The sequence below is a fragment of the Podarcis filfolensis genome, assembly GCF_964270895.1.
Source record: "Podarcis filfolensis genome assembly, chromosome: 13".
Lineage (NCBI taxonomy): Eukaryota > Metazoa > Chordata > Lepidosauria > Squamata > Lacertidae > Podarcis > Podarcis filfolensis.
Window position 1 is genome coordinate 10,521,609 of NC_139615.1, and position 25,013 is coordinate 10,546,621.

The following is a 25,013-nucleotide window of genomic DNA, read 5'->3' on the forward strand; positions in this document are numbered from 1 at the left end:
CAGTTCAGGGCTTGACCAAATTCCTCCACTGCCATGAACCTGCCTGGGCCTCTATTCTCAACATTGGCCAAACTGATGCACCTTGCAGCTATTGCTGGACTGTGACCCCCCTCTCTCCCCATCATCCTTGGCCATGGGGCTATGCTGGTCAGGACCGATGAAGAGCTTCAGTCCAAAACATCAGGAGGGCAGCAGCTTGGAGGAAGCTGTCTTAGGACTTAGGTCAACATCAGAGGTCCTCCTCCAGGTACTCCCACCCCCTTCTGAGGAAGGTCTGAAGGGGGGTGACCAAGGAGAGGGCCTTTTCTATACTCGCCCAGGACAGAGGGAGAAGATTCCTACCAGTAGAGCTGCCCGCGCCGCCTCGCATTTCTCCTTGCGCCCCGAGATAAGGATGATGTCACATTTGCGGGGGGCAGAGTCCAGCTCGGGGCTGATGTCGCCGTTTTCCTGAGACTGTGCTTCTGAACCTAGCGGGGTGGGGAGAAAACCAGGTGAAAATATTTCCCTGCATGGAATCTCCCCTCCCCTCTACCTGCATCCCCTCTACCTGAATTGTCATCTCGCTCCGGGAACTTGATCAGCACGTCGTGGTCCCGAGTGATCTGCTGCACCTTGTAACCTTTGGCTCCCATGACGACCCGGTGGAAGCGCTGCGGGATGACGCACTCGAGGACCACCTGGGCTTCCTGGAGAAGAGATGGGAAGCAAAAAAAGAAAAGGAAAGTGGGATGGGGCGAGCAAAGCGAGTTAAGGTTGCAAGGAAGGGCATCGGGGCTAAGCGTGCTTGCGGCAACTTTGAAGCCAATAGGGATTTGGCTGTTTCAATCCTGCATGGTCATGGGGTGGGGAGGCACGTTCAGCCCCCAGGATCACCAACCTGCAGCTTAAGGTATTGTTCTCATCTTAAAAGAGAATCGCAACATGACACATGTTGGAAAGAGGGGGTTGTTGTTGTTGTTATTATTTACTGAATTTATGTACCGCCCTATGCCTGGGGGTATAAATCAAGATATAAAACCACAAAATACCTAATAAAAATTAAAACAAACACCCAATAGCCCCCCCCCCCAAAAAAACATTTTAAAAGGGCATAGGATGTAAATCGGATCAACCAGAGGCCTGGCTAAAAGGGAACGTTTTTGCCTGGTGCCTAAAGGTATACAGTGGTACCTTGGGTTACATACGCTTCAGGTTACAGACTCCGCTAACCCAGAAATAGTACCTCGGGTTAAGAACTTTGCTTCAGGATGAGAACAGAAATCACGCGGCAGCAGCGGGAGACCCCATTAGCTAAAGTGGTACCTCAGGTTAAGAACAGTTTCAGGTTAAGAACGGACCTCCGGAACGAATTAAGTACTTAACCCGAGGTACCACTGTATAATGAAGGTGCCAGGCGAACTTCCCTGGAGAGAGCATTCCACAAATGGGGAGCCACTGCAGAGAAGGCCCCGTTCTCATGTTGCCACTCTCCGGACCTCTCGAGGAGGAGGCACACGAAGGAGGGCCTCAGAAGATGATCTCAGGGTCCGGGTAGGTTCATATGGAAAGAGGCGGTCCTTGAGGTATTGCGTTCTTGAGCCGTTTAAGGCTTTATAAGTCAATACCAGCACTTTGAATTGGTCTTTCCAAACACCCTCTCTGACCCAGACTCCAGAAACGGAGGCCTACCAGGTCGCTGATAATCTCCAGGATGCGTCTCTTGGCAGCTTCCACGCAGTCCTTCGCTCCCTTGAGCATCACACGGTCGCTCTGGACGCCCGTCCGGGGGAAGCTCACTGCAACCCCGCCGTACTCTTCCGCAATCTCCCGCAGCACGTGCCCCCGCCGCGCCACAAAGTGGCGGTGGTACTTGGGGTCAACCATCATGGAATCCTCGATGACGTTATCCTGGGGGGCAGGAAGAGGAGGTGGGGGGAAGGGCCCTGTAGCCTCTCCTTCCACGGCTACAGTCTCTTCCCCAAATCATGGCCAATGCGGAAAAGGGACGCTATCCAGCTTTGCGCAATTTCACTCGCCAAGGGTTTGGGCTCTTTCGGGAAGACTAGTAGTCCTCGGGCAATGAGGTTTATGGAGGTTTCCAGGTGGAAGTCAGCCTAGTATTGCTGCTCACGTTTATTGATTCATATCCTGCATTTTCCTCCAAGAAGCTCAAGGTGGTGGGCATGGTTCTTCCCCCTCTTCATTTAAACCCCACAACAACCCTGAGACATAGGTCAGGCCGAGAGGAAGCCCAGGGTCACCCCAGGAAGCTCCGTGGCCCAGTGGGGATTGAACCCTGATCTTCCAGGTCCAAGTCCAACACTAACCACTATGCCACGCAGTGCCGCTGAATGCTACCAACTCGATAGCTGATTAGCGGCTGGTGGCTAAGCAATTGCTAGGCTGCCGTTCACCCAAACCTATTCTAAGGGTGCTGTATGCTAGGCATGCATATAACCATCCAAACCAGATGCAAATGCAACGAAACAGCTGAGAATCCACAATCATATATATATTTATATATATACCAGGTTGCAAATGAGGCTTTCCAGCTCGTGCTGGGCTTGCCGCACCGCATCTTCCTTCCCCACGATGGCGATGATCTCCTGGTCCTTGTCGTCGGGGCTGGGGAAGATGATGCGGGCACCGGTGCGGTCCCTCACTCTGCGGATGTTGGCGCCCCCTCTCCCGATCAGGAATTTGTGGTACTCTGGCTTGGCGTGCAGCTCTGCCGAGTGGTTGTTGATTTGCTGCGGGCGGAGAGGGCAGAGGGTGGACAGCTGAAAGCTTGCCAAGGAGCGCCCTGCTCTGTGGCACAAATAATTACTCCCGCCTCCTAAACCGAACTGTAGAACTCGCTGCCAAGGGAAGCACTTTCCGTACAGTTTTCTGTGTAGCCAATCCAGCCCGTGGAATCGGCACGCTACTTACCGTATTTTTTGCTCTATAAGATTCACTTTTTCCCTCCTAAAAAGTAAGGGGAAATGTGTGTGTGTCTTATGGAGCGAATGCAGGCTGCGCAGCTATCCCAGAAGCCAGAACAGCAAGAGGGATTGCTGCTTTCACTGCGCAGCGATCCCTCTTGCTCTTCTGGCTTCTGAAATTCAGAATATTTTTATTCTTGTTTTCCTCCTCCAAAAACTAGGTGCGTCTTGTGGTCTGGTGCGTCTTATAGAGCGAAAAATACGGGATTCATTTTTTAAAAAAATTTCCATGCACAAAAAGTCTGTGTGGGGATGTTAACGTTTTATATGAATTCTGAATTTGTTAATTTTTTTGGAATGTTTGCAGATCTAAGTCAGCTGGAGACCTCGGCAACGTGGGACCGATCAGCCTAATCAATAAAAATGACAAGCCACCTCTCATGTCGAATCTTAAGGCGGTGTACAACTATGTCACAATACAATTAAAAACATTAGAAGTGTGGGAAGGAACACAAAAACTAGGGCAGAGTTAAAATTATACTATGTTCGCTGCAGCAGCCTCAAGCACAAACCACTTCAAAAAGGGGGAGGGGTGTGTGTTTAGTCTCATAGGAATTATAGGCGAGATAAGCCGCAGAAGAACTCCTAAAATGCATTGCCACTAACTGCAGCCAGGACAGATAGTTGCTCATTATTTTTTTAGCTGCTCTGTGTGGATGTTGTGTCACCAAAAAATACCGCGCGACCATGAATGATCCAAGCTCTTTGTGCAATGGACTGCAGTTTTAAAATCCTGCTGTTTTCCTAGGGATTACTTCCATGCGTTTGATTTATCACATTTAAATTCCAGTCCTTCCTTCCATCAAGAAACCACAGCCAGATCACATTGGGGGGGGGCGGGGCGGGTTAAGCCGGGTGATCTCCCATCCAACATCTGACCCGGGAGGGACATACAGTGGTACCTTGGGTTACATACGCTTCAGGTTACAGATTCCGCTAACCCAGAAATAGTGCTTCAGGTTAAGAACTTTGCTTCAGGATGAGAACAGAAATCGTGCTCCAGCGGCGCGGCAGCAGCGGGAGGCCCCATTAGCTAAAGTGGTGCTTCAGGTTAAGAACAGTTTCAGGTTAAGTACGGACCTCTGGAACGAATTAAGTACTTAACCTGAGGTACCACTATACTTCGCTTCAAATCATATTGTGTGCCTTTGAAATCATGCCTTCATAGGCTAGTAATTTGGGAGAGCAAATGGAGCTGGAATATGGAGTTTTAAGGCCACATTCGCACCTGTCAGAGACTGCCTCTAGGTCCCGGCTCACAAAGGACCAACGCTAGCCGGTAGAACGGAATAAAGTCTTTATTGAAGTATAGTTTCCATTTCCACATCTTCGCGTGCGTCTCTACGTCTATTCCCTAGATCGGCGAAGTCCCATCTGAATCTCCGCCTCCTGTACACCAGTTCAAGACCCTAGCCTTGCTCCACCTTTTGCGTCTCTCCTTTCGCCTCTGGGTCCTACCACCCCCCGGGGTTCCTTCCTTCCTGGATGCCTCGGATGCGGACCCTTCGGATTCCTCCCCCTCCCTTCGGCGGGCTTTAGGACCTGGCTCCCTTTCCGGGCTGCTCATTGCGCCTCCCTTTGGTACATTTGAACTTGGCGCGCGCGCGCTGTCTCCGACCCTCCTCTCTACCGTTTCCTCGCTCTCTGACGCAGGCGTGGCTGCTGCCGGAGAGCTGCCTGTCGCTGGTGCCTGGAACTCCTCCCCCCTGCTGCTCTCTGGTGGAGTAGCTGGTCCGGATTTCCAGCTGCTGCTCTCTGAATCCCCTCTGGTCCCTTCTTCCTGGGGTGTCCCTCTTGGTAACCCCCCAGCTCTGCCCACGGGAGCCCCTTTCTGTGAATCCTCCGATTCGCTGGACAGACTTAGAGATCTCGGACGGCTATCATCGCTAACCTCTCCTTCCGATTCCTCGCCATCCGTTCCCTCTGCTCCTGAACCTCTGACATCCATCCCCCCCTCGAAGCCCCCCCTTCCCCCCTCCCCTCCTTCCGGTGTGGGTTCTGGGTGCTCCGTCGTGGCAGGGGTGAGTGCCGGATACAGTTCTTCCCTCGTGTCGTACATCACATCGGGCAGGTCTGGCTCGTCCTCCGTGCGCTCGTCGACGTCGATCTCCTCTGCTTCCATCTCCCTGCCTTCGTGTTCAAATCCCACGTCCTCCCCCAACACGTCCATGTCCATCTCTCCCCCGTTCCCCTCTGAGGGTGATGCCTGCCAGGGACCCCCCAGCCACTTCCTGCGCCACTGCTCCTCTGGTTGATTATCCCACCAATAGGAGCGGTCTGAGGCAGAACCCGAGGGTGAACCTTCCGGAGAGCGTATGTGTGGTGCCGTCTCCTCGTCCGAGTCGAACCCCTGGAACGTGCTGCCTGAAAGTGTGGGTGTGAAGAGCCAGTCATCGAAATACTCGGCTGGCATGGGCCTGTGTGGGAAAATGGCATGGAACTCTTCCTTGAGAAGAGGCTCGTCCAAGGCATAGCCCGGCACCCAACTGTTGGCGCTGGCCGGGGTATCCTCTCTGGCAAGAAGGTATTCTACTCCCTCTTCCCCCCATCTCGAGTCTAAAATCTCTGTGGCTTCGTTGATGCGCTCCCCTCTTGGCGACCCCCTTTCCCTGGGTCCTTCTCTGGGCGGATCTGGTGCTGTGCCTGGCTCGTGAAATCTATGCGGTGCTTTGTAGGGCGTGAGTACCGATCTATGGAAGACCGGATGCATTCTGGAACCCTCCGGAAGCGCTAACCGGAAGGCCACTGGATTGACCTGTGCCTGGACTTGGTAAGGCCCTAGCTGCTTATGCCCTAGCTTCTTCTTGGCCAACGATCTGGTCGGCACTGCTTGCGCTGCTAACCAAACCCAGTCTCCCACCTGTATGTCTTCCCCTACTCTCCTGTGTCTGTCAGCCTGCAGTTTGTATGCGTGCTTTGCCAGTTCCAACTGCCTCCTAAGCTGTTCGTGGACTTCCTGCAACTCTGACGCTAATTCTTCCGCTGCCTGCGGCTCCCCCTCCCCCACTCTCTCTAAACCTGGGAAGGTTCTGGGATGCCTCCCGTTGTTGGCGAAGAACGGCGTCACCCCCGTCGACACGTGCTTCGTATTGTTGTAAGCGAACTCTGCGAGGGGCAGGTAGTCCACCCACGTGTTAGGCTGCTGATTGGCGTAGCATCTCAGGTACTGCTGCATGATGGCATTGACCCTCTCCGCTTGTCCGTTGGTCTGCGGGTGTCTCGCCGACGCTAGATTGATCTTGACGTTCAGGATGCCCATCAACTTTTGCCAGAAGTTCGAGATGAACTGCCGCCCCCGGTCGGATAGAATAGATCGTGGCAGACCGTGGACCTTAAACACGTGGTCTATGAACAGTTTGGCGGTCTGTTCTGCCGTGGCCACCTTCGCACACGGAATGAAGTGTGCCATCTTGGTAAACATGTCCACCACCACAAGCACTGCCGTCTTTCCCCTCGAACTGGGCAGATCCGTGACAAAGTCCAGGGCCACCCGTTCCCACGGCTCAGACGGCGTCTGCAACGGTTCCAGCAATCCCGCCGGCGGTTTGTGCACTGACTTGGCCCTTTGGCAGGTGTCGCATCTCGAGACGTAATCCGCTACTTCCCCCCGCATCTTGGGCCACCAAAAGTCTCTGGTCACTAGTTCTACAGTCTTTTCTCTGCCAAAGTGCCCGGCAGTGGGGGCGTCGTGTAGCTGCTGCAGCACCCTTGCGCGGAGGTCATTCCCCGGCACGTAGAGTGCTCCCTTGCGGATGAGCAAACCGTCTCTGATCTGGAACTCGTCGTCCTTCACCGTGCCCTTGTGCACCTCCTCCATCTTGGCTAGCGCGAAGGGGTCCTCCCGCAACGCTCGACGTACGGCGTCCAGATCCACGGTCGCCGAGGCGCAAGCCCACGCTTCCGGTGCGAAAATGTGCTTGGCTGCCGACGGTGCCTCCTCCTCGAGGTATTGCGGCTTTCTGGACAAGGCATCCGCCATGATGTTGTTGTCACCCGGGATGTACTCTATCTTGAAGTCGAAGTCCGCGAAGAACTCTGCCCATCTAATGTGCCTCTGATTCAGGAACCTCGCCGTGCGCCAGTACTCTAGATTCTTGTGGTCCGTGCGGACCTGCACTGTGTGCCTGGCTCCGATAAGGAAGTGCCGCCACGCTTTGAACGCTGCATGGATGGCTAGCAACTCCCTGTCCCAGATGGTGTAATTCTGCTCCGACTTGCTGAGCTTCCTTGAGTAGAAGGCGCACGGCCTCCAGTCCCCCTGCTGGTCTTGTTGCAACAGTACAGCTCCCACGGCTCTGTCTGAGGCGTCCGTCTCCACCCTCATCGGTCTGCTGGGATTTACATGCAGCAGCTGCTCCTCGGAAGCGAAGAGACGCTTGAGTTTCTGAAAGGACTGCTCCGCCTCCTCCGTCCAGATAAACTTCTTCTTCTTGGAGCTGAGCGTGTCGGTGATGGCCGCCGTTTGCATAGCGAACCCCTTGATGAACTTGCGATAAAAGTTGGCAAAGCCGACAAACCGCTGGACTTCCTTCCTATTGCGCGGGCTTTTCCAGTCCAATACTGAGCGAACCTTGGCGCTGTCCATGGCGAGCCCCTTGTCCGACAGTTTATAGCCCAGGAAATCCACCTCCGTCACGTCGAACTGGCACTTCTCCAGCTTGGCGTACAGCCTGTGCTCCTTTAGTCTCCGCAGAACTTCCCTGACATCCCTCTCGTGCGCTTCTCGCGACTCAGAAAATATCAGGATGTCGTCCAGGAAGCATACGCATTTCTTGTAAAGGAGTCCCGCCAACACGTGATGCATAAAGGCTTGAAAACAGTGAGAGCCATTTTGTAATCCGAAGGGCATAACTCTGTATTCGTAGGTGCCCAGTGGTGTGAACATGGCCGTCTTCCACTCGTCGCCCTCCCGCACACGAATCAGGTTGTACGCGCCTCGCAGATCCAACTTGGTGAAAACGCGTCCTTTCCTTACCGTCGCGAGCAGGTCGTCTATTTTGGGCATGGGGAAGGACGAGGGCTTGGTTTTCGAGTTCAAAATTCGAAAGTCAACTACAAGCCTCTTCTGGGGCGTGTCTCGCTTCTTCACAAAGAATACTGGGCTGCCCCCTACAGCTTTCGACTCCCGAATGAACCCGCGCTTCAAATTGTGGTCTATGAACTCCCTAAGTTCCTGCAGTTCGTCCTCAGACATGGAATACAGTTTCCCTGTTGGCAGCGTTGCCCCCGGCAGGAGATCAATCTTGCAGTCATAGGGTCTGTGGGGGGGCAGTTTGTCCGCCTCCTTCTCGCAGAAGACCTCCAAAAACTCCTTGTACTTGTTGGGCACCGCTTGCACCATGCCTAGGTGTAGCTGCGGTGCATCCTCTCGCCCCTCTCCTTCCTGGCAGGTCTGGATGCAGTGCGCTGCGCAGTAGGAAGAGCAGAAGGTCAATTGCCGCTGGTACCACGCTAATGCCGGGCTGTGCCTATCCAGCCAACTCATGCCCAACACTATGGGCGTGTCCGACAATTGGGTGACGTTGAAGCTGATGACTTCTCGGTGATTCCCAATTTGCATCACCATAGGTGGTGTCTGCTGCACCACCTGCCCCCCTAGCAGTTCCCTGCCATCCACTGTGACCACGTTCAGGGGCAGTGTGGCTGGCAGTAGCGCTATGTTGTGTTGTTGAAGGAATTCCAGTGCGATAAAGTCCGCATTACTGCCAGAGTCAATCGTAATCGGCACTTCTAAAGTGAGACCACTGGGCAGCTGGAGCGATGCGGTGAGCTGCACCACTGGTTTGGGCGGGAGGGGATCCGTGGGCTTCAAAATCTCTGGGGACTTCTTCACTGACTCGCCTGGCTGGCCCCCAGTGCTTCCGTTTCCCTGCCGTGGTTCACTTTGCTGAGTTGCTCCCATTACTGTCATTGAAGCTGCAGTGTGCTTGTGGAGCCTCTGGGGACACTCTTTCGCCATGTGCTTCGAACTGTCACAGATGTAACACTTCCTGTTCCCTCTAGGCTGCTTTGTTTTGACTGCTCCCGGTGTTAAGGCTCTGGTGGCTGATTGAGCTCTAGCACCGCCGATCTCCATTGGCTCCTCCCCCCGTGCTTGCGGAGGCGTTGATTGCGCACGCGCGACATCCCTGGGCAAGAGGGAGGGCACTCTGGCTGGTGTGCGTCCCCAACGCCCTTCTCCTCTGTCCCAAGGGCGGTCCTCCAGCCTCACCCCCACTGCAAGCGATCTGTCCACCACTTCCTGGGTGCTTTTGGGTCTCTCCCCCCGCGCTATCTCATCCTTGATTTGGGGGTTCAATCCTTCCCAATAAAGATCTCTAACGGGGGGGGAATCCTTGTCCCACCCCAAGGCATTGACCAATGCAAAAAAGCGGGAGTGATACTGCCTCACGCTGGCTTTCCCTTGTCTCAGCTCAAATATGTCCTTACGGGCAATGTCAATGTCTATTTTCGATAGAAAGCAAGAATCCATCGCTTTAATGAATGCAGCTGAACTCTGGAGCGCTGGGTCCATATCTCTCCACAGATTGCGCAGACATGCTTTCGCGTCTCCATGCAAATGAGACAAGATAAACCCCACTTTTTCTTGCTCATCTCTAAACTCTTTCTCCAGCAGTTTCAGCGCAAACTGCACGTCTGCTCGGAAATTGGGGTACTGCTGCAAATTCCCATCAAAGTGAGATACAATGCTGCCTCCAGTCCTTCCCAACCCGATTCCCTCGGATCTGGAACCCGTTTGTGCCTGCTTAGTAAGCACTTCCAACCTGGCTTGGAGATCTCGGCATGCAGCAGCCGCTTCATCCTCTCTTTTCCTGGAGGCGATTATCTCTGCGCTGAGCTGAGTTACCGCTTCTCGCAGGGAAGCAATTTGCTCTTCAGTAGACATGTCGCTTGACTTTTGTGAGCTCCAAAGGCACCAGTCCTCTTTCCTCCCTGCTTCGCTCCCCACACGCCGCTTGAGTCAAAGAGAACTGATGAAAACTTCTGAGAGATGGGACTTACTGTCAGAGACTGCCTCTAGGTCCCGGCTCACAAAGGACCAACGCTAGCCGGTAGAACGGAATAAAGTCTTTATTGAAGTATAGTTTCCATTTCCACATCTTCGCGTGCGTCTCTACGTCTATTCCCTAGATCGGCGAAGTCCCATCTGAATCTCCGCCTCCTGTACACCAGTTCAAGACCCTAGCCTTGCTCCACCTTTTGCGTCTCTCCTTTCGCCTCTGGGTCCTACCACCCCCCGGGGTTCCTTCCTTCCTGGATGCCTCGGATGCGGACCCTTCGGATTCCTCCCCCTCCCTTCGGCGGGCTTTAGGACCTGGCTCCCTTTCCGGGCTGCTCATTGCGCCTCCCTTTGGTACATTTGAACTTGGCGCGCGCGCGCTGTCTCCGACCCTCCTCTCTACCGTTTCCTCGCTCTCTGACGCAGGCGTGGCTGCTGCCGGAGAGCTGCCTGTCGCTGGTGCCTGGAACTCCTCCCCCCTGCTGCTCTCTGGTGGAGTAGCTGGTCCGGATTTCCAGCTGCTGCTCTCTGAATCCCCTCTGGTCCCTTCTTCCTGGGGTGTCCCTCTTGGTAACCCCCCAGCTCTGCCCACGGGAGCCCCTTTCTGTGAATCCTCCGATTCGCTGGACAGACTTAGAGATCTCGGACGGCTATCATCGCTAACCTCTCCTTCCGATTCCTCGCCATCCGTTCCCTCTGCTCCTGAACCTCTGACAGCACCCTATTTAAAGAGCTACTATACGACTTTAAATGGTTGTGATTTCCCCCAAAGAATCCTGGAAACTGGAGTTTGAGACTTGTTAGAGGAGACCCCTCTTCCCTTTTCTCTGAGTGGTTTGAGAGCTGTACCTCTGAGGGGAACAGGGATCTAGCAGAGATTCCTGCATTCCAGGGGGTTGGACTCCCAACTCCACAATTCTATTCTAACAGCTCTCAAGCATCTTTAACAAATTAGTTCTCAGGATTCTGTTTTTTTTGGGGGGGAGCCATGACTGATTAAATTGGTACAATTCTGCTTTTAAAAGTGTGCCGAGGATGTGGCCCATGGCTCAAAGGAAAACAGGGAGGTGTGAAGGATACCCTCTGTTATCGTAGCAACCTGACCGCCAAAGAACAGCTGTTTTCTCCCCACCCTCTCCCACTGATAACACCGGGCAACCTCTGATTTATTTGGTACCTTCTCTTCCGCGATCTGCAGCAGCTGCCGTTTCGCTTTCTCCACCTCCTCGCCAGGGCCTCGGATGGTGACCTTGTCGCTGCCCGACCCCTCAGAAGGGAAGTGGATGTGCACCCCGCCACACTCCTCCATGATGGAGCGCACTAGCCGCCCCTTGGCCCCGATCAGGGAGTTGTGCAGCTTGGCTGGTATAGACACATCCACTTCTTTTATGTTAGCCTGGGAGGGAAGGGGTGGGTGATAGAAAGAGAGAGACAGAAACAGAGAGAGACAAGGGCTACAAAACCCTTTCTCCAAGGCCAAAGTTGGCACTTGCTCCCAAAGCAATTGCCATAAAATTTTAATATCCTGCCTTTCCTGTAAGGTTCAAGGCGAGCAAACAATTAACTAAGATACAATAAACTGCTGAACTTGCATCCAACGGCAGAAGCAAGGGATTAAAATATCTGGAAACAGGGGTGTCCCAAGAGCAGCCCCACATACAACATGCTACAGTCGTCACCATAAACCATGGCTTATTGTGGAAAGAACAAGTCTAGCCTTCCCCTAGGCACTGAATCTCCCCACTTCCACTGGCACGGCAAGGAAAACAATTGAAGCTTTTACTTCCAGGGGTTAAAGTGGAAGCTTTTGGTTCCAATTTTCTATTCATTGCAGCCAGACCTAAAACTGTAGTTAATCCTATCTATGGTTTGTTGAAACAAGGCGGTTTCATCAAACCATGGTTACATGTTGCCTTGGTTTCAAACAAGCCAGAGTTAAGATTAACCGGTCTGTTAAGGTTTGGATGACATACCAAGCCACGGTTAATCTAAAACGGAAGCTGAGAACTTCTGAGCTCATCTCCAAGGTGATGGAGTGAACATGCACCCCCGAGAAGAGGCTAGGCTCACTCCTGTCACAATAAACTGTGGTTTGATAGCGTGACTTCCAACTGTCCTTGGGATCTGAAAAGACTAACAGGAGGAAACTGCTTCACACACCCACCAGCTCCCTCTGGATGGCCAGGATGCGGTCCCGGGCGCACTCGCAGTTGGCCTTCTTCCCAGTGATCAGGATCACCTCCGAGTTGCTGTTTTCTGTGGGGAGGTCAATCTTGGTATTGGTTTCCTCTCGAATCTATTGTGAAGAGACAACATCAAACCCAGACCCTCAAGGCTAGGCTACCGTAAGGGACTCTACAAGGAGCAGCCCTTGGCGATGGCTTGGAAGAGGGAGGCAGGCAGGTGTGAGCAGGTAAAAGGTAAAGGACCCCTGGACGGTTAAGTCCAGTCAAAGGCGTCTATGGGGCTGCGGCGCTCATCTTGCTTTCAGGCCGAGGGAGCCGGTGTTTGTCCACACACAGCTTTCTGGGTCATGTGGCCAGCAGGACTAAACCACTTCTGGCGCAACAGGACACCATGACGGAAACCAGAGCGCACAGAAACGCCATTGACCTTCCTGCCACAGCGGTACCTATTTATCTACTTGCACTGGTGTGCTTTCGAACTGCTAGGTTGGCAGGAGCTGGGACAGGGCAATGGGAGCTCACCCTGTCACAGGGATTCGAACCGCCAACCTTCTGATCGGCAAGCCCAAGAGGCTCAGTGGTTTAGACCACAGTGCCACCTGCAGTGACCAAGTGAGCAGACCGCTGTCCGACAGCAGCAGTTGGTTAGGACCCCTCTTAGACCAAAGCTCCAGAGGTTTGCATTGGTTCTTTACAACATCAGAGGTGTCAGGCCAACATGCTGGAACTGACACTCTGATTCTTAACTGGCTTGGACCTCTATCCACAGAAATCACTTCCTTCCTCAGAAAGCGAGATACTCCACCACCCCAAGCCCAGTTCTTGGGGGAGGGGAGGAAATCGGAAGGAGGAACCCCCCACACACACTTTTACCTTTTTGATGTTGGCGCCTCCTTTCCCAATAATGTTCTTGTGGAACTGCTTGAAGATAGGGATTGGAATAGAAAAACTGTTTTCAACCTAAGGCAAAGAAGAAGAAGAAAATCCATGAAGTTAAATATGGTGCCTGGAGGAGTGAGATAGACAATGCTGGAGAAGAGGAATGGAACCATTGATAGAGACATTCAGAAGCATCTTGAGATGGCAGAGATAGAGCTGAGACAGAAAGGATCCTGGGTACAAGGGCAAAGGGCAAACTCAAAAGACAAAACCACCAGGTTTCTGGCAATTCTCCTGGAGAAAGAATGGAAGAAGCAAAAATGGAAGGGACTTTTCTTTTTAAATTAGGGTGGGAAATCGTGGGCAATAGGAAACGAGATCAGAAGATATGGAAATGGGTATGAATTAATGAATATACAAGAACTAAATAATTATGGATTATTATTTCAATAAGGAATGAGACAGGGCCTTCTCAGTGGCGGTGCCCTGTTTAATGGAAAACCCGATGGGATTCTGTCACGCTGAGCAAAGGGGGGGGGGGGGGAGCCAAGTAGCGGCTCTGTTCATCTGCAAGCCTAACCGGGTGGGACTCACCAGCTCCGCAATTACTTTCTGCAGATACTTGGCGCACTTTTCTACTTCGTTCTTGGGCCCACGTAGCTGCACAATGTCGCTCTTCTGAGAGGGGTCTGGGAAGTTGATGATAACCTGTAGGGGTGGAGCAGTTATCAGTACGCAGAGTCAAGGGGTAGGCACCTAGAATCCCCTTCTTTCGTGGGGAGGGATTAAATGAGGACAGAGTTAAAAAGGTGAGCTTCTAAGCTGCTATGCAACTCTGGAGATCGTGCAGGGCAAGGCTATCACAGCAGCTACAAGTTGCTTTGCATCTTTAACTGAGCTTTCCCTCTCTCCATGCGCAACAATGAGTTATAACAAAGGGCGCTGAGTCCTCATCCTCTGACTTTCAATCAGGTATTGCCCATACTTCTCTATAGTCAAACCTCGTTCTGCGTCCGCCTCGGCTTCGGCGAACGTCTGTAGCAAACCTGGAAGTACCAGAACGGGTTACTTCTGGGTTCGCTGCTCGTGCATGCGCAGACGTGGCGCTTTGATGTGCGTCATTTTCGGGTTGCGGCAGGGCCTCTGGAACAGATCCCTGCCATAACCTGAGGTTCCACTGTATTTCGTTCATATATATAATTTTTATTAAACTTTCAGTTTTACCATTTTGAATACTCATTTAAACATCCTTATACTTCCATTCTTCTCTTTCCATGGTTCATTGCACAACATACATCCCTGCATATTTTATATAAACTAAACCATTCAGTATTCCATGATTACATCCACCAAAACTTATATACACTGTTGAATTTATCTTAATGCTGCCCAAGTTATCAAATAAACACAATTTTCCTCCATATATTCAATAAACATTTTCCAATCTTCTTTAAACATATGTTCTTCTTGTTCTCTTATTCTATATGTTAAGTCCACAAGCTATTCCATCAGTTTAAGTTGCCATTCTTCTTTAAGTTGGGACTTTGCTCGTTTTCCATTTTTGGGCTAACAAAACACGAGCCGCAGTAGTGGCATACATAAATAAGCTGGATTTCTTATGGACAGTGCCAGCCCTGAATGTATTGGATTTGTGACCATTATGCTCATTTGCCTTCAGCAGCAGTAAAGCTCTGCTGGATGAAATATTAATTGCCTCTGGTCCATTTTTGGGGGAATCCTGCAACGTGTTTACGTTTTTACCCTGCTATACATTGGAATCTACTCTGGATCAATATTGAGTAGACTTTCATGACAAAAATATATATAAATTTAATAATTTTTTTTCCTACCTCAGGAAACTTGTCACGGATCTCCTTGATTTTCTCGCCTTTCTGCCCAATGATGGTCCGGTGGAAGCGCTGCTCAATTATGAGGTCCTTCGTGCGTTCGTTTTCCTAGGACAGAAGCCCACACAACCAGTCAGCTGCATCCGCCCCGAGAGAGACTCCTTCCTGCTCAATGGGGCTGCTACAAGCACTGCCCCTGCGCAAACGATTCTGGGAGGGGATCCACGAAGGAGCACCCAGAGTCCCACCTCCCTTATCTGTCGTATTTTTTCCATTCTTTTATTCAGTACATTTCTATCACACCCTTCCTTCAAGGAGCTTCAAGGTAGAATACACGGTTCTCCGCCCTCCCCGTTCCATCCTCACAATGACCTTGTGAGGTTCAGGTTGAGAGGAGGTGGCTGGCCTGAGGTCATCTTAGTGAGCTTCACGGCCGAGTGGAGATTCGAACCCTGCTCTCCCAGGTTCCTAAGCCCAACTTTCCAACCAATGCACCTCGTTATGTGCTGCTCTGACTCCTGTAGAGGCAGAATATTTCCACTTAAGAGGCTCTGGTTTGCACGGAGCCAGATCACTGGTTAAATTTAGTCTAATCTTGCCTGCTTTCGGCAGAAGCTGACAATCAGCACTGACCATCAGTGCGGGCTTGGTGGTGGTGATGCCTGGCTGGAAATTGACCAACAGGGCCTTTTCAGTGGTAGCTCCACATCTGTGGAACACCCTCCCTGATGCGAAGCGTCTGTCTCCCTCCTTAAGGGACTCCCAGAAGGAATCTAAAAGCATCCCTGTTGACCCAGGCGTTTGATGTCTGAAAGTCACTGTTCATGGCATCTCTTCAAGCTGAGAGTATATTTTAGAACAATTTTTACAATGCTCTTTAAAAAAAAAATAGAAACAACATTTTACAAGGACAGGAAGAAACATTACAGACAGAATAATTGCCACACACAGGAAGAACAAGGATACAGTTTGAGTGCCTCACTTGTCGTTTTATAAATCATGTAATGTGTTAACATGAATAGATTTTATTAATATTGCAGTTGTTGTATAAAGGATTATTATTTTGACCGGAATGTAATAGAAATTAGTAAGATTTTGGAATGCAGAAATAAAGAAAACCATCAATTCTAGCATGCGGGGGCAGGGTGGCACCTAAATTATATAATTTGGTATCTGAACGATTGGTATTAGTAACTGTATTATAATTTGGCATTGTTAATAATGAGGCTGTTATTTGACTGTAATTGAAAACTAATAAAATTATTATCAAAATAAAATAAAGTAAAAATAAATATAGATGTGTTTGCTGGCCTGGGCTCCTTTGGGAGGAGGACAGGATACAAATTGAAAGAATAAATTCTGAGTTATTAGCCCTCCATCTCCGCCCCCCACCAAATAAGATCTCATTCACCCCTGTAACCCCTCCAACCTCACCCCCTCCCACTGCCATGCATTTCCCCTTCCAATCTCCCCTTGCCTCTTCCTGATTGGCTCTTGCTTCTTCTTCCATCCCAACTCCAGCCTGGGGAGGCTAAGCGAGAGATGAAGGTACCGGCCGAGATGCTGGCCTCCCCCTTACCATGCGAGCAGCCATCTCCAGCAGCTCCTTGCGGGCCAGCTGAACCCCTTGCGGGTCTCCCTCAATCCGGATCAGGTTGCTCTTCTCGTTGTCGGGCGGGATGCGGACGGAGACTTTGTGCTGTTCCTTGATGCGGTTGACTGGCAGCACGCAGAAGGGAAGAGAGAGAGACAGACAGGCAGGATCAGAGACACAGAGGCCAGCACCAAACCTTTGCAAGCATTGCCTGGCAGGTATCCTCAATTGTCACATAGCCGCCACCCACCGCAACTTCTCCAAGACAAGACAAATTGCCAGCACTTGTGTTGGCACACTAGAACTCACTGTTGGCTCCATTCTTCCCTATCAGGTGACGATGGAACCGCTGATCGATGAGCACTTCGGTGTAGTCCATTCGGCCGAGCTGCAAAGGAATATTTTTGGGAGGGCAGGAGGGAAAGAGAAGATGGTGAGCTCGCCTCGTGGCCGCCGTCCAGAGTGGCTCTGTTGCAATTCTACTGTGCCCTCTGGAGATGCATTGATGCTATTTCTGCCCGGTCTACTCTCAGCATTCTCCTGAATTTTATCTGCTTTTATAATTTTACTGTTGGAACCCACCTTCTTAACAGATTCGGTTTCCATCTCATATGTTAATGGGGGGCATCTTATTTACCCCCACCCTGTGGAACATCCTCCCATCAGATGCCAAGGAAATAAACAAGTGACCTTTAGAAACAAAATAAAAAAATTCCTTCCAGTAGCACCTTTAAGGTAAAGGGACCCCTGACCATTAGGTCCAGTCGTGGCCGACTCTGGGGTTGCGACACTCATCTCGCTTTATTGGCCAAGGGAGCCAGCGTACAGCTTCTGGGTCATGTGGCCAACATGACTAAGACGCTTCTGGCGAACCAGAGCAGCGCACGGAAACACCGTTTGCCTTCCCGCCGGAGCAGTACCTATTTATCTACTTGCACTTTGATGTGCTTTTGAACTGCTAGGTTGGCAGGAGCTGCAACCAAAAAACGGGAGCTCACCCCGTCGCGAGGATTCGAACCGCCGACCTTCTGATTGGCAGGTCCTAGGCTCTGTGGTTTAACCCACAGCGCCAACCGAGTCCCGTAGTAGCACCTTAGAGAGCAACTAAGTCTGACTTTTAGAAGACACCTGAAGGCAGCCCTGTTTAGGGAAGTTTTTAATGTTCGATGTTTTATCGTGTTTTTAATATTCTGTTGGGAGCTGCCCAGAGTGGCTGGGGAAACCCAGCCAGATGGGCGGGGTATAAATTATTATTTGCATTTTCATTATCATCATCTTAGCTCTCAATATACCAAGCCCCACCCTAGGCTAGGCGGCTCCTGCAAGAGTGAAATTTTTCACAATATGGTGGGATTTCGGTTCATACTCCTGTGACTGGGCCAGCAACAGACAACTCTGCAGCAAGAAGCTGCAGCGGCTCACCAGGTCCCGAATAATCTCCTGGATCTGCATCTGAGCCAGCTCCACCTCTTCGGTGGGACCTTCCAGCGTGATCTTCTCGTCGCCGTCCGTGAATTCGATGTGAACCTGAAAAGGGACAAGCAATCAAACTTCTGATATGCCTGATGGGAAAAAAAAGATGACTCAAGTATCCCCCCAAAGGCATCTTTTTAAAAAAAGTTTTTTATTTTTTTTATTTCAAAACCAAAAAAAAATTGCAAACATCAAATTCAAAATCCATATTCATTTTCTAACATAAGCCTATTACATAGATTATCTAAATTAAAATATATCTAATTGCTCTAGGTGTCCCTTTGCTATATGTAAATACAACACAATTAACAAATTATATTATAAATGATATTATAGGTTCCCATATACCCCCTACTCCCTTTCACCCATGCGTGATCTCAATATTTTACTTCTTCCATCTTGTTGTGTTGTTATAATCCCCCAAAGGCATCTCTTATGTCCTGCATGCCTAAGGCAGGTTGGCAAACTGCCACTCTCCTGCGGCGAGTAGTCATTGCCTCCAGGTGACCACCTCACGATGCTAAAATACAAGCTGAACAGGCAAAAGGATGGGCAAAAGGAAGAACGTCTTCACAAAACATGTAGCTGAACTATAGAATCTGGTGGTACACAATGCAGTGGCGGCCACTGACTTGGACAGCTTTAAAAAGGGGATTAGATGAGAATCCCCCATGAAAGACTAGCAAAAGCTACTAGCTGTGATGGCTACATGCTACCTTTAGTACTAGAAGCAGCCTCTGAGTTATCAGCTGCTGGAGAAACCCATGGGGAAGAGCAACCTGCTTGTGAGCTTCCCAGAGGTGTGTGGTTGAATCCTGCGTGTAACAGGATGATGGACTAAGTAGGCCTTTGGCTTGATACAGCAGGATTCTCCTTATAGACTTAAGTCTTGCTCCTTGAGGCCAGCAGTACACCACAGATGACTGGCCCTGGTCTAATGGGTGGGACATGTAGTAAAAACTTGTGGACTAGTAACTTGCAGGTTTGTTTGCTAGCTGCCCCTTCTATCCGTCAAATAGGCACATCAGAACACCCAAACCAAGCCTCCTAGCAGCCCAAACTAGCCCACGTCTTGCTGCTTGGGTATCACACCCAGCTCTTCCTCGGGCTACAGGGATCATATGTTGCATATCAAAATGGAAGCATGGCGAAAAGACATGCGGTTTCACTCCGATTACTCCAGTCTCTTGCATAAGCAATACTTGCCTTCGGAAGCTGCTGGGTGATCCTGCCAATGTTCTGTCCTTTCTTTCCAATTATAAAACGATGTAACCAGGCTGGGGCGGTTACTTCAGCTACCATCACACTCTTCGCCTGGTGGGGTGAGAGAAGAGGGAGTTTTGTGGTGGAATCACAGTTTCCCTTGAGACCAGGTTGGCATGCTAGGTTTTTTCCCTCCCCCTTTTAAACACATAGCCTCTCCAGATTTCAGCTGTTCTACCGCGGCAATGACTGCGTTCTGTCTCTAGGTGCCGCCACAGTACCGTTTCAAACATCCATCTCAAGTTGCAATACTTAGCATCCCCGGGAGAACAGGGCTCAAATCCCCATTGAGCAGCGAAGCTCACTGGGTGACCTTGGGCCAGTCGCCATCTCTTGGCCTAACCTACCTCACAGGGTTTTTGTGAGGATGAGATGGGGAGGGGAACTATGTACACCACCTTGAGCTACTTGGAAGAAAAAAGTGGTATATAAATGTAATAATACTCAGCTCAGAAAGGACCGTCTCTCCCCATACAAACCAACCTGGACCCTGTGCGTGTCATCTGAGGCCCTTCTTTATGTACACACACAAACACCCCCAAGAGGTTTGAAGGGTGGTAACATGAGAATGGGCCTTTTCTGTGGTGACTCTCCGATTGTAGAATGATCTTCCCATAGAGACTCGCCTGGCACCATCTTTGGGTGCCTGGCAAAAACTTTCCTCTTTATCCAGGCCTTTGGCCATTAAATAACCTATGGCCTGTTAAAGCTGTGAGTGGGTGGGCGGGGGACTGGTATTACGATTATTTTGTTATTATTATGACTGTTATTATGCTTTTTATTATGTTTTTATCAATGCTCCATAAAACGTGTTTTTAATGTTGTACACCACCCTGGGATCTTTGGATAAAGGGCTGTATAAAAACTGAATAAATACTAAATACAGTCGTACCTTGGTGCTCGAACAGAATCCGTTCCAGAAGTCCATTCGATCTTCCAAAGCATTCAGAAACCAAGGCGCAGCTTCCGATGGGCTGCAGAAAGCTCCTGTAGCTAATCGGAAGCCGCGTCGGATGTTCGGCTTCCAAAAATCGTTTGCAAACTGGAACACTCACTTCCGGGTTTGCGGTGTTCAGGAGCCAAAATGTTCGAAAACTAAGCTGTTCGAAAACCAAGGTACGACTGTAAATAAATCCCAACACAGGTCTAAAACCTGTGATAAAAGAGAGACCAGGTGCAGCCTCTTGAACGGCACCATTATTTTTCTTTTCCTCCACTAAGAAAAAGCTAATTTTGGACAGAGACGGGGGGGGGGGGAGCAAAGAGCCTCCTATGAGATTACTCTCTACAGTTGCGTAAGACAATTCCCACTAGGTGCTTTTTAAGACCTACATGGTTGAAAGGAACAAAACAAAAAAAATCTGATTACATAAACTTGCTTTAAAATAAATGGTAAAGGCCTTTTTTTTTTTTTTGCAACAGCAATAAAACTGCCAAGCCACCACTTCCGGAGGCGGCGCCAACGGCAATGGCGGTCTCCTTCTAGTTTGGAGGGGGAAGCTCCGCGGAAATCGGGTCTGTCCGCTACGGCGAAGCGGAGACCCTCGCGAAAATCACAGGCAGGAGAAGCCTGTGACCGTGGGACTCGGCGGGCACCTTTAGCGCCCCCCGGATTAGCGAAGGGACCCCGCAAGGGGTTCCGGAGCGCAACGGGAGTTGGCGCGGTGCTGAGAGTCGATCGCTCTTTCCGTGGGGTGAAGCCGCACAGCTGTTGCCGGAGAGCGCTGACCTTTTTCCTGTGACAATTCGGCTGCTAAACAACTACCCGTGAGTAGGTGAAGCGTAAGAAATTGGGACTAAAAGGAGAAAAAAGGGATTAATTTGGCACTGAAGCGGGAAGGTGTAAACAGGAAGTCCGCCTTCCGTTTCTGTACACAGTTTTTGGGTGGCATGCATATTTGTGGTACGACAAGGTTAAAGCACATAAAGCATTTAAAAACCATATTGTCAGGAAAGCATTGTTCAATGTCTGGATAAGATACAAAGACTTATTGGAAAATAAAACCCCAAGGTGGTTGTCACCAATGGAAGCGAAGGCTCAGAAAAAGCTCAATATGGAGGCCAAATGGCCGAAATATTGGGAAATATGGGAACAAGAAGAAGAGAAATTGAAATTGCAGAGTTTTGAGAAATTAAAAGATAAAGTGCGAGACTGGCTTCATTATTATCAAATAAGAGAGGCCTATAATTTGGACAAAAAAATTGGCTTCCAGGTGGAAAAATCAAAATTGGAAACAGAACTGTTAGATCCCAAAACTAAGATACTTTCAAGAATGTATAACTTGCTGTTAAAATGGAACACGCAGGATGAAACGGTTAAATCTGCAATGATTAAATGGGCACAAGATATTGGTCATAACATTATGTTTGCTGACTGGGAACAGTTGTGGACCCCCGGTATGAAATTTACGGCATGTAATGCCTTAAGAGAGGATATTATGAAAATGATATATAGGTGGTACATGACACCAGTCAAGCTTGCAAAAATATATCATTTGCCTGATAATAAGTGTTGGAAATGTAAAGAAAATGAAGGTACATTCTTTCACCTTTGGTGGACGTGCCCAAGGATTAAGGCTTTCTGGGAGATGATCTATAATGAAATGAAAAAGGTATTTAAATATACCTTCCTGAAGAAACCAGAGGCCTTTCTCCTGGGCATGGTTGGCCAATTGGTGTCAAAGAAGGATAGAACGTTCTTTATGTATGTGTCAGGGAACTGTCATCGGAAGAACCGGTGGTGCAAGGGCTCCCAGAGGTTGAGAGAGACTTATCAGCGGAGGAGGGAACCAGCAGGGGGAGAGAAAGAGCTCCAAGGGAAAGCGAGTCAGAAGAATGGCTCAGAGACAATTCCAGCGAGAACAGCGGGGAGGTTTCAGGACCTCCTATAGGGACACCCACTCCTCGCCGGAAACTGTCACGTAGAGAGTCCAGAAGACGTGTTTCCGTTAAGGAGCTGTTATGCTGGAAGAAATTCCGTAAACGCCCACTGTCGGATTCTGCCAGCGACTGACGGAGCCATGCTTATGGCGCTCCGTTACAGACAGTGGTTTGTGGACTTAGCCAAACACTGAGGGACTAGGAACTTTACGCACAAGCAGCTCAACATCCCATCACAGTATGCAACAGCAGCAGCAAGAATACTTATTGCAAAGTATTGGAAGACACAAGATCTACCCACCCTGGAAGAGTGGCAGATGAAAGTGATGGACTTTATGGAATTGGCGGAAATGACTGGCAGAATCCGAGACCTGGGAGAAGAGTTGGTGGAAGAAGATTGGAAGAAATTTAAAGATTATCTGCAGAAACATTGTAAAATTAGTGAATGTTAAAATGATGTTGGATTGGAAATAAGTGGTACTAGCAACAAAGTTAATAAGAATATGCAAAAATGAATTGATAAAGGATGAAAATATAGAGTTATAAAATGTTAAGATATAGAGTAAAGATAAATGAAAGAGGGTAAGGATTTGCTGATTTGATTATTTAAATGGGAATACAAGAAGGGGAGGTGTGAGGAGGTCAAAGAAACAAGCAAATGAGTTTTAAGTTATGAAAAATGGAATTGTTTTAAATTTTTCTTATTTTTTCTTTGCTTTTGTATGTTGTATCTCTATTTTTCTTTTATTATGTGTTCTTGTATTTATGTTTTTGTAAAACTTCAATAAATATTTCTTTTAAAAAAACACACAAAAAAAACTGCCAAGCCACTACAGATGCACCTTCTTGATCATCCTTAGTGGTGCAGTCAATCCCCCCTTGGTGTTCAGGTGGCCCACATGGTCTAAACTGCGCATAAAGAGGACCAGGCGGTCCAACACAGATGCTCAGAGCCCTTTACCTTGGCATAGACCTGAGTCAGAGCGGGACCCAGCTTGTCGGGCTCCCCTCGGAGGATGATTGTTTCCGAGCTGCTTTCCAGGGGCGGCATCTCTACTGAGACTCCGGTGGCTTCCAGGATCTCCTGCAGGGTGTTGCCTTTGGGGCCGATGATGTACTTGTGCTGGGACTTCTTCACCTCCACCGAGATCGTGGTCGTCTTGCGCTTCTGAGAGAGAGGGAGCGGGAGGGAGTGGCAGCTGCTTCACAGCATGGAAACAGGCAAAGGCGCCAAAAGCCTCCCAGCAAGCCCAGAGGAAAGCAGCTACTACCAAACCTTCCCCGCTCATCCAGCCAAACCAAGTTGGGGCAGCTGACCGCACTGCACTCAGAAATAAGCTACAAATTACGGCTGCAGCATTTATCCCGCAAATGGGGTGGCGGCGGCCCTGTAGGTCCTGTGTGCAGACTCCAGCACCAATCAACCCCACCCAACATGGGCCATGGGCCAGGGATGATGGGCGCTGTAGCCCAGAAACATCAGAAGGATCATGGAGCACCTTCACCCACATTGTTCAGCCTGGACACTTGAGGTCCAGCACCAAGGGCCTTCTGGCAGTTCCCTCACTGCAAGAAGTGAGGTTACAGGGAACCAGGCAGAGGGCCTTCTCGGTAGTGGCGCCTGCCCTGTGGAACGCCCTCCCATCAGATGTCAAGGAAATAAACAACAATCTGACTTTCAGAAGACATCTGAAGGCAGTCCTGTTTAAGGAAGTTTTTAATGTTTGGTGTTTTATCGTGTTTTTAATATTCTGCTGGGAGCTGCCCAGAGTAGCTGGGGAAACCCAGCCAGATAGGAGGGATAAAAATAATAAAATTATTATTATTATTATCATGGGCTCCCCATCCCTACTTTATCCTGCTAAATGGCTCACAGGAAGTTAGTTATAAGCATTCTGATGTCCCTGATTAACGAGGGGGCATATTTTTCTCCTGCACCTTGCAAGCGCCGTTTTCGAAGGTGCATTTCTTCCAGTCAACAGGGAGAAAATGCTTTTAAGAGGATTTCCGCTGCAACACACATGCACAATCTCAAAAAAAAAAAAGAAGAAGAAGAAAAAGAGCAAAGTTTCTTTTTTCTGCTGCTCCTTTGCAAATTTCAGCAAGGTAACAGCCCCAAATTCACCCATTTCTTGTAGAAAGTGCATGTAGAAGTGGCCACTGATTTCTTTAGGGCAGGTTTTTGCCAACCTGGTGCCAGCTAGATGTCTTGGCCTGTCACTCCCATCCGCCCCAGGCACCGCCGGGACCACCTGCACTCAAAGGGGTTGCTTGATGTAGCTGACACTCCTTTTCTTACAGAAACTGCCAGCTAAAATGCTAAGCGACAGAGCTCTATACAGCTCTGGTGCTTCTGTCAAAGTGCCATTAATGCCGCCTCTTGGGACAGGCAAACCCACCCACCTTATCCTCGTAGATCTTGCGGATGCGCAGGAGAGCCTGGGCCACCGGCTCCTTTTCGCCGGTGATGATGATCTCGTCTTTGTTGACGCTGGGCGGTGGGATGTTGATGCGAGCCCCGGTCTCCTGCATGATCTCCTGGACCACCTTGTTGAAGGCTCCAGCAATGAAAGGGTGGAAGGCCTTCTCCAGGTTCAAGCGCTCCACAGCCCGCTTATCCTGGAACACAAGGGGAAACCTGCTGACCCACCTGAAGAGGAGCAACCTCTGCTGGATCGCAGGCTGCCCTGGTCTGGTATAGCCAAAACCTGTGGATCAAGTCTCAGTTCTTTACTATTCAGCCCCTCTCCTGGAAAAAGCAGGGAGGCGAATTGCTCACCATATGCTTTCCCCTTCCAGACAATCACCAAAGACGGATTTCTTTTCCCCACTATGAGCTTCCTTTTGAAGAAGGGAGCTGGGATACAGAAGCTCCTGTCCATGAAATGGAGTCAAGGCCAATACACAGAACCCGGAGAGCAGCCT

At 49.9% G+C, this 25,013-nt stretch overlaps 1 protein-coding gene across 2 annotated transcripts in view; it reads right to left on the reverse strand.

Moving 5' to 3' along the window:
• The window catches only part of LOC310747064 (vigilin-like), a 62,185-nt gene that overhangs the window by 9,260 nt on the left and 27,912 nt on the right, over positions 1-25,013 (reverse strand). For both annotated transcript variants that reach the window (XM_083581354.1, XM_083581355.1), the window contains exons 7-21: positions 24,492-24,707; positions 23,050-23,256; positions 19,152-19,259; positions 17,895-17,999; positions 16,782-16,860; positions 16,458-16,597; positions 14,882-14,986; positions 13,626-13,739; positions 13,026-13,112; positions 12,131-12,262; positions 11,144-11,362; positions 2,511-2,732; positions 1,672-1,890; positions 551-689; positions 343-470 (exon numbers count right to left, since the gene is read on the reverse strand). In XM_083581354.1, the coding sequence (XP_083437480.1) occupies positions 343-470; positions 551-689; positions 1,672-1,890; positions 2,511-2,732; positions 11,144-11,362; positions 12,131-12,262; positions 13,026-13,112; positions 13,626-13,739; positions 14,882-14,986; positions 16,458-16,597; positions 16,782-16,860; positions 17,895-17,999; positions 19,152-19,259; positions 23,050-23,256; positions 24,492-24,707 (2,220 nt within the window). The remainder of the gene's footprint in view (positions 1-342; positions 471-550; positions 690-1,671; positions 1,891-2,510; positions 2,733-11,143; positions 11,363-12,130; positions 12,263-13,025; positions 13,113-13,625; positions 13,740-14,881; positions 14,987-16,457; positions 16,598-16,781; positions 16,861-17,894; positions 18,000-19,151; positions 19,260-23,049; positions 23,257-24,491; positions 24,708-25,013) is intronic.